The following is a 9,304-nucleotide window of genomic DNA, read 5'->3' as shown; positions in this document are numbered from 1 at the left end:
AGGGTTCTAAGGTTCCCGAGAGCTCAAAACGAATCAGGCACGGCACCTCCCCGACGTCGTTGGGAAGAAGTGGCCGGCAGGATGGGCATTTGCCCTCAGACCCCTCTGCACAGCGGGGCGCGCTTTTCAGCTGGCGAGGGCCCGGCCCAGGAGATGCCCAGCCTGTCCGGCAAGGTTTCAACCAACTGTCCACTTCGCAAAGACCCCCGGGAAGAAGAGGTGCTTATGGCTACAGGAACCCCTTACCTCTTCCAGGAAGTCACTGAGGTTCTGGAGAAAATACTTCCAGTGTATGTAGGGGCTTAGGTGAAGTCTCAGTCGTCTCAGAACATGATGATACTGGTTATCTGTGAGCTTGTAACAGAAATCCTTAAGAACTTGTCCAAAATCGGAAGCCTTCACAAAACCAGTGTCCTCTGGATCCAGGGCCAGAAACGCCTAAAAAAAGAGGGGGCGGGCAGAAGCCACTGTCAAGCAGCTGCGTGCAGCACTGCCCTGACCCGCACGAGCAGTGCAGGTCCCCGTAAGCGCTGCACGACGAAACACTAAGATGCTCCAAACACCCCGCTGGCGGAGGGGCGGCGGGCGGGGGCCCCAGCGGGGGGATTCGCGTTCTACCCCCGTCTGGGTATCAAGCGGGAGAGGAGTGACGAGGAGCCTCGGCAAGGGGAAGGGGACCCCACCCCCGCTCCAAGAGGCCGGTCCCTGCGCGCCCCAGCTCGCAGGAGGCCACTGCCAGGACTGACCACTGCGACCCGCCGGCCCCGCTCAGCGCTGAGCAGGTGCAGCGGGCCGAGGGCCGCCATGCCGGCAGGCAGGGCCTCGGGCAGCCGTCGGGATGGAAGTGGCCAGCAGCGGTGCTGGGGTCCCCGCGTGCCGCCCCCAGGCCGTGAGGTTCCCAGCCCTCGGCCGGACCTCGGGGCTGGCTCTCGGGAAGACACCACCGCCCGAGCCTCGCCGAGGGCCTGAGGGGACGGCACCACGCCGGCGGTACAGTAGTCAAGCTGGAAAAGTGCAAAAATTGCTATAAAAGGAAAGCACATTCCCCATCTGTCGAAGCAAAACCATTCATTTTTATTGCACCAGAAAATCTGTATCAAGTGGTAGGTTAAGATCCTTTTTTTTAAGTAAGATTTTAATGTGTTCGCAGCCCCCTCATCAAATCCCCCTGTGGCTCGCTCTCCCCAGGGCTAAGGGGGAGGCTCCGCGGCCGGCAGGCTGGGGCGCGCGTTTGAGGGGCGCGGGGGGAGGGGTGGGCAAGGCACCAGCACTGTGGCGGGGGCGGCCTCGGCCCCGTGGCCCGACGGTGGCCTCGGCCCCCGGCTACGGGTACCGGGGTCCCCACAGCTGCCCAGGTGCACCTGTCCGGGCCGAGTGTGGGCGTGACTGGCCCCTCCCCGCGGGGCCTGGGGCGTCCGCGTCGGCGTCAAGCGGCTCACGACTGCGTCACACCCACACCCGCAGAAGGGGTCGTCACTCCCGTCAGGACCCCGGCTGCAGGCAGGAGGGAGGGCAGGTGGGAGTCGCGGGCGCCCGGGCATCTCTGACCTCCCGCTCGGCCCCGCCCGGCCCCTCCCTCCGCCAGGACACCTGCCACGGCCTTGGCCGGGAATCTCACTTCCTCGCTAAAAACCACGTGGCCTGAGGAGGGTTCCTCCTGGCTCCGCCCAGGGGCCCCCCGGACCTCAGTTTGAGAAACACCCCGAGAGCTGTTCCGTGGGGTCACTTCAAGTGAGACGGGCGACGCCCTTGTGCAATTTGGGCCTATTTGTGCAATACATGTTTCCTGTTGTCCCCGCAGGTTTGGGGAAAAATCTGAAAATACACGCTGATATTTGGAAATCGGGAGGTTTCATCAACTAACATGAAAAACGCGAAGGTCGAGCGAGCGGGGCCTCTGGGCTGAGAAACCTCCGGACGGGCCTGCGGCTCCAGCAGCCCCTGGCCCTGTGCGCGCCCAAGCCTCGGACCCTGGCGGGTGACCCAGGCGGCCCGCCCAGGCCACTGGGGAGGAGCCCTGGAGGGAGGCGTCCAGGCGCCTCATTTTAAAAATAACGGTTCATTCTAATTTTTCTCTAATTATCATTAAGACAAAGCATTAACATGTTAAATCCTCACAGAAAACTCTGAGGTTAGGAGTCTCCACCCTCCAGGGTCAGGCGAGTTCACTGGCATTGCACCACGTCCTGAGCTGCCTCTCTCCGCCGCCCTGCACCCGGGGCCCTGCACTGAGGGTCCCCCCCCGGGGCTCCGCCAGCACGGTCCCCGGCTCCGCAGGCCGCCCCAGCCCCCCGACTCCGGCTGTGCCCTCTGTGTGCCCAGCACCGCATGGCGGCGCTGGACCCGTGGTCTCGCCAAACGGAAGCCCCGCCCTCGCCTCACTGCGGTGCTGCTGCAGAAGTGCACTTGTGGGTAGCGGCCAAAGCCCTGCTCCCCGAGGGCCTGGCCAGGGCCGGCCGCGCGCCTCGCGCCAGCCCCTTCCCGCGCCCTCCCTCCCTGCCCGGCTTCCCCACGATGAGTCTGCCACAGCCTTGCCCGGACAACCTCTCCGAGGCCACCTGCCGTCACTCCTTCCGCGAGCCAGGGCCCCGCCAGCCTGCCCTCACCCGGGGCCTGCCCCCTGCCCGCTCCGCCTGGAACCCTCCACTTCACTGCATCTACTGAAGGGCGAGCCCGGTCCACCCGAGGACACGCCCCAGGGCGCAGCCCCGCCTGCCCCCTCAGGCAGAGGGCAGACCGGTGAAAGGGGGCCCGAGGGCTGCTGCCATCAAAGCCAGAATTTCAGTTTTCCCGCTAAAAGCCCTCCCGGGCAGCCATACCGCGGCCAGGGCCAGCTCAGAGGCGGCGACCACCTCCTGGACATTCTTCAGAACTTCCTCTGGGCTCAGTGTCGAAAAATCGACTGGCGCCGGCTCTTCCTTTGTGTCTGGCTGAGGTTTTGTCGGCTTGCTATTCTCCACTGCTTGTAAGAAGTCAAGGTAGTTGATGCAATCGTTACGCCAAGGGATTCCCCAACTTGGCCCGAAGAAAGAAAAGGGTCTGTTAGCACCAGTGAGAGCGCCCCGCCTCGTCACGCGTTCGCCCCACAAGCGCGTGCTGAGCGCAAGACGCGTGGCGGCCAGACTCTGCTCCCTGGCCGTGCGTGGGCGCGGCCCGGGCGGCCGCCTGTTGGGCGGAGGCACGCCTCACCTGAGGAGACCCGCGGAGGGCGGGCAGGGGGGCCTCGGTCAGGCCACGGGCAGCGGCGGCCGCCTGCAGGACGGACGGCGCCGCGGCCGCCGGGCCTGACTGTGTCCAGACCGGCTCTGGAGACAAGGCGGGCTGGGAGGGCCGTGGTCACGGGCCCCCGGCACTGAGGGTCTGGGCTGAGAACAGCAGAGGAGGCCGAGAAGAGGGGGGTGGGCCGGAGGCTGCACCAGGGAGAAGAAGCCCCCCAGTAGACTCTGTCAGATTCCCGGCCCAGCTCAGCCAAAGCTCAGTCTTCCAGCTGAACGCTCTCGGCAGCTTTATGAAGCCTGAGTAACTCTGTATTTTTGCAAATAGAAACGCCAAGCGTCTGCAGAAGGAGACCCATGTGGAAACAGAGGCTCCTTCCTGCCCTCGACTCCAACACAGAAGAGAGAACAGATTGTGCGCTGAAACCCAAGAGTTTCGGGAGAACAGGCAGCATATTTGCAAGAAATGGGAGGCGGTCTAAAATAAGGCTGAGCCACACTCGACGCGCGCCGCCTTCCCCCATCCTCGGGGACGCGGCCCTTGACCACCTGCCCCTTCTTTTGCTAGTCGGGCAGGCCGGGGCAGCTGTCCACGCAGGGCAACAGCTTCCAAAGTGGCTGCGCCGGAGAGAGAAGTTTCCAGTGACTCACATGGCGCTCTGCTAAAGGAAACCGGCCAAGAGCTGTGCTTTTCCAACCCACAGCTGCAGAGCGGCCTTCCAGGGCCCCGCCAGCGCCTCACGTGATGGAGGGAAAGGGTAATCAAGTCTATTTCATCAGCGGGAGAAATTGCCAACTTGGTATTAAAATTTAGTAATAAAATCAAATGCATATGCTAATCTCAGTATTATTTAGAAAAGTCTATTTTGGATCCAGAGAAGAATAATCTACATATAATTACAAATAACAGAGATGTTTATCATCAAGAGGTCTTTGAGAAGAAACAAGCACCCGAGCAATGGATCCTTATGAAGGTTTCAATTCATAAAAAAGTGGATCGCCCCTTGAAAGGTGGACGAGGAATTCCATGTCCTTCTGTTGCAGCATGTAACCGTAGCAAGCCCGGGCGTCCGTGAGGCGCTCTTATAATCATCCGGTTAATTATTTATCTGGCGCTAGTTTTCTGTGGTCTGTTCTTTGAATGCGTGCGGATTCTTACTCAGCTGGAAACAGACTGCGTGTTTAAGGAAGCGAGAACAGCTGGGCACGAGGGCCCAGTGGTGCCCTTTCTGTCGACAGAGCCCACAACTTCGCACAGCTTGAACACATGGAGCGAGGTCCTCAAAACTGAGGGGGAAGTGGGTTCGCCCCAGGATTCCCTGCCTAGAGGAGCTCTGAGATCCGCTCGGAGGAGAGTAAAACCTATTTCGGACAGGAGATGCGCTGCCTACCCACCCTTGCTTAGGAAATTTCTCCAGGAAGCGCTCCAGCAAAATAGAGTGGAAACAAAGGGGTGTGGCTCGGAAACGGGGTAACCAGCCCAAGAGAACCGTGGGGACAGCCTGGGGTACGCTGGGGCTGGCACAGTGAGGCCGGGGGAATGCAGGGACGCGCCCCAGGGAGGAAGGTCCTGGGGAAGAGGCGGGCCAGACAGGAGGTGGGCGAGGACGGCGAGGAACGCCAAAGGCTGGCCGTGCCGACTTCGCCCTGCAGGCCGAGGTACCCAGGAAGTGGCGGTGGTTGGGGGGCCCCCGCGGCCAGGGAAGGCACACAGCGAGGAACCACTCCCCCCGCATGGCCTAGAAGAGATGCGCGAGTGTCCCGGCCCGCCGAGGACGAGGCAGACACAGCAGTTTGGGGACAGTCCCGAGAAGGAATTCTTGGCCTAGACACTCAGCCATGTTTCCGGAGTCGTGGCTCTGAAACGCTGTCTACCAGGCTGCGAGTTTTTGAGCCAACTCATTGGTTTTGGCTTAGATTTAACCATCGTTTCTAAAATAAAATGGAAGCTGACAAAAGATGGGATGAGGCGGGAACAGGGAGGGGAAGCGGCAGAAAGGAGGGGCCTGGCAAGTGGCGGGCTGGGACGGTCACGCGGACTCACAATGAGCAGAAGTTGAACAAGCCGGAAAACACTGATTTTTCCCGACCCCATCAAGTGTGGAGGTCGGGGGGGAACGTTACCCCGATATCTGGACGGAGAAGGGAATAAAGAAAAGCCATGATCTGATTTCCTGGAGCAGCAGCCTTCGAAGCCATAAGCCGGTACGAACTCCTAGGGGCAGCTTGAAAACCTGGGGGGCTGCGTATGGGCCCAGGTGAGAGCCAAAAGCTCCCGGGGACCCAGCCGTAGGAGCCCCACCTTCCACGGCTTTGCCTTTGGGGACCCCACCAGATGGTCATGGCTAGGACCTGAGAATGAGGCCCTCAGCCCTGGCAGGGACAGGGGAACAGTGATCCTTGAGAAACAGGCCGCAGAGGTCTTGCCAAGCCTCACCTCTTGTGGGGGACAGGGGGTCAGCCACTTCACCCCCTTACCTTCTTGTCTTACCCACTGGATTAAAAATAAAAAACAACTAAGAGCCATGTCTGACCCGAGCTCAGGACGCGAACATACTAAAAGCCGAGCTTCGACCGTGGTATCACAGAAGCTCCCCCTCCCGAAACCTTGCTGCCGCAGCAACGCAGATCTGGTAAAATCACAAAGAAGCACCACGGAAAGAGCCCAAAACACGATTTTTCTATTTAGAGAGAAGTTCGCAGCGACGTTCCAAGAATATAGACGAAGCCAAGGAACCGGAGGGGACGGGAGCCTTCGGGGGCAGCGGCAGACACGGCCCGTTCCTAGCCCAGCGAGCACGAAGCCTCATGCTCAGAGCCTGCGCCTCAGTCCCGCGCCCCAGTGCACCAGGCCGCCTGTCGGCAGCGGGGCACCCCCAGGGGCAGCAAGGGGCAGTCCGAAAGACAAAGCATGAGAAGCACCTCGCACGTGAGAGTGCAGCAGAGCTGGACATAGGAGGATTCCAGTGGGTAAAGGGCTCCATGGGGGGGAACACACAGCACACGAGGACAAACGCACAGACACTGCACGCACAGAGAGAAACTCTACGAATCAAAAGGAGACGCCGGAAATAAGAACAGACAGCTCAGAGGTGAGGAAGGCTCGTGATGGACCCGCTGGTAGCTGGATACGGCTGAGGAGAAAGCGAGCTCTGAGGCGGGCCCACGGAAACTACGCCGAGACAGAGCACGGAGGGCAGAAGGCGGAACGGGATGGGCACGAACTGGGCGACGTCAGGACGGGCAACGCCCACGACGCGGGATGCCTGGAAGAGAAAAAGAAAGGCGCGGGGAAAACACCGGGCCAGAAGTCTCCAGAACCAGTGGTAGACGGGTTACCAGAGGTGGGCTGACTTGGTGTCCAGGGTAGCACGGAGATACCAAATACGGAACAAAGTACTACAGCTTGGCACAGCTTCTTCAAACCGGAAAATAAAAGACACAGAGTCAGTCTGGAGAGACAGCCAGAGAGGGGACTCTCCCCGGGCGGCAAGACAGGAGACACACATGGACTTTCTCATCAGAAATCCTGGCGAGAAAAGAGTGGACTGATGCACTTAAAATGTGAAAAGAAAAAAATCGCCAATCTAAAATTCTTTCTTCAGTGAAATTATCAAAAATGACGGAGAAATGTTGACATTCTCGGATAAACAAAAAGTGCCAGAACGCATCGCCAGCTGCCCTAACTTCAAAGACCCTCTTCAGGGGTGAGGAAAACGGGAGCTCACAGTGGATCTACGTGAAGGGAGGGGGCTTCCAGGGAGGACATCATGGGGGTGAAACACCATCTTTCCACCCTCAAAGACAAGACAGCAGAGCTACCACATGGCCCAGTGACCCGCTCCAGGCGCTGGCCCATGGGGTCCCCGGCTAGAAGAGGACGCACCCACATTCGTCGAAACGTCCTTCTCAACGGCTGAGACGCAGGGCAGCAAAGAGCTCACAGAGAGATGACGGGGTGAGGAAGGGGCGGAGCGTCACGCGGCTCTAAGGAAAGACGAAACGCTTCCACTTTGACAACGTGGGCTGAGTTGACAGGGTGAGGCAAAGAGGGGCGGACACGCCTGAGTTCGCCTCTCCGTGCAGCGTGAGGAAACGAAGCAGTGGCTGGAGAAACAGCGTGAAGACAGACCCTGTCCACGAACGGAACCGGGTAGCGGGCGCGCAGAGGGTCGGAGCGAGGGTGGAGGGACAGAAGGGGAGGGGCGCTTTGTTTGCTTTCATATACATATATGGAGAAGTCTTTTATTTTCTTAGCCTTAGTTGATCGGCCAGTGATTGTTTAAAGTGACCGTCACAAAGCACTGGTCATCACGGCAGCTGGCCAGGAGAGAACGGGGCTGGTGGTGTCCCGGGGCTGGAGACAGGCCAGGCACCTGCACCTCCACGTGAGCGTGCGTGCAGGCTGCTGTACAGCGCATTCGGCCAGGCGCAGCCGGAGTCCCAAGCAAGCCAGAGTGGACGCGCAAAGGCAGGCAGCGCAGCGGCGGTCAGCTGCAAGTTGCTTCCGTGCCAGAAGACAAGAGGGCAAGACTTGCGTTAAATAAAATGCGTCCCGCTCTGCCCCCACGTCAGACCCCCTAAATGAGAGGAAAGGGAGCTTTAAACACGACTCGGCAGAGTGTGCGCAGCGAGGTGCTCTGGTCCGGCGGCCGCAGCGGCGCCTGGGGCCCTGCAGCCAGGCAAACTCCTTCCCGCCCAGCCCGGTCAGGGCCTGGGCAGGAGCCAGCAAGCTCGTCCAGCCAAGCCGCCTAGCGATTCTGCAAATTGAAAGCAAAGAGAAAGAAGGGGTACCCAGAGAGCGGCACCCTGAATCCCGGCCCTCAGGGCTTACAAGACAAGACCAAACTCGAAAGAAAAAGGGGTGTGAGTGCGATTCCTGGAGAACGCTGCCGGCCCCTCTGGACCCCTGACCAGACCCTCAGGACCCCCTTTCTTAGCGCCTCCCCACACGAGTCCCGCGCCCCCCCCGCAGCGAGCTGGCTCGGAGAGCGGGGTCGGCCTGCCCCGGGGCGCTGCTGCAGTGGAGCCCTGATTCCCCCCACAGCCCTTGGCGCCTGCATTTTAGCTTATGAGTGGTGATCAGTCGAACCCCAAATTCTAGTAAGAATCGACTGTCAGCCTTTCCGTTTTCTTCTCTCAGCTTTCAGAGCGCCGGCAATAGGAGACCCGGAGAATCTTCTCTCCTGGGGTTGCCAGATTTAGTGGGGGATTCTACAGGGATATCCAGTTAAATTAGAATTCCAGGTAAACAAGACAGGTATTTTTAGCATGTGCATAACACATAGTTACACTAAAAAAAGTTTATCTGAAATTCATACTTAACTGAGCATCCTTTATTTTAGTGGATTATTCCCTGGGAAATCTGGCCAGCCCTAAAGAAAAGTTTTTTGGTTTTTTTTTTTAAGATTTATTTATTTATGCACACAGAACTGGGGGTACAGGCCAGAGGTGCAGGGGCGGTGAGAGGGGAGCAGAACACAGAGCGGGGAGCAGAACAGGCAGATGGACGAAGTCCACTGCCGAGGGGAGCAGCGGGCGGGTCAGGAGAGGTCTGCGGCGCCCTGTGGTCACCCCCGGGGCAGGCGGGGACCGAACTCACGCTGAAATGGTTTTAGCTTCTTAGTGTGGTGCCTTCCCCCGCTGCGCCCCCAGGGAGGGCCGCCTAAAGAAAAGTTTTAAGGAAGCAACTTTGCAGATGACCCCAGAGCTCAGACTAAAGTCGGCAAATTCTACCTGTCTGTGCAGGACTACTGACCTGCTGCCGCGGTCCTATCTTCAGTGTGAGAATATTTTTGAGGCCAGAGTCGAGCAGACAAAGGCAACACTAAGGAGAGACTTCTCAGGTGAAGAAAGCTTCCACGCATCCTATTGTTGACCTACTCCGAGAGAGGAAGTAGCGCTCCATGAAACAAGAACGGGACGCTGTGAAAAGGAAACATCCTAAGAACCAAACTGAGCTCTGCTGCTTAAAAATACGACAGGCGGCCCTCCCTGGTGGCGCAGCGGGTTAAAGCACAGCACTGAGAAGCTAAAGCCGCTTCCTCATGAGTTCGATTCCCGCCTGCCCCGGAGGTGACCACATGGCG

At 59.3% G+C, this 9,304-nt stretch overlaps 1 protein-coding gene across 1 annotated transcript in view; it reads right to left on the bottom strand.

The window, feature by feature from the left end:
- The window catches only part of EFCAB6 (EF-hand calcium binding domain 6), a 127,605-nt gene that overhangs the window by 33,896 nt on the left and 84,405 nt on the right, over window positions 1-9,304 (bottom strand). Inside the window, exons 26-27 of the mRNA XM_012735104.1 lie at window positions 2,820-3,015; window positions 247-438 (exon numbers count right to left, since the gene is read on the bottom strand). Of these exons, the coding sequence (XP_012590558.1) occupies window positions 247-438; window positions 2,820-3,015 (388 nt within the window). The remainder of the gene's footprint in view (window positions 1-246; window positions 439-2,819; window positions 3,016-9,304) is intronic.

Source organism: Condylura cristata, unplaced genomic scaffold, assembly GCF_000260355.1.
Source record: "Condylura cristata isolate star-nosed mole 26May11 unplaced genomic scaffold, ConCri1.0 scaffold00004, whole genome shotgun sequence".
NCBI lineage: Eukaryota > Metazoa > Chordata > Mammalia > Eulipotyphla > Talpidae > Condylura > Condylura cristata.
The sequence above is the reverse complement of the archived record's forward strand: the minus strand, read 5'-3'. Positions and strand labels throughout refer to the sequence as shown.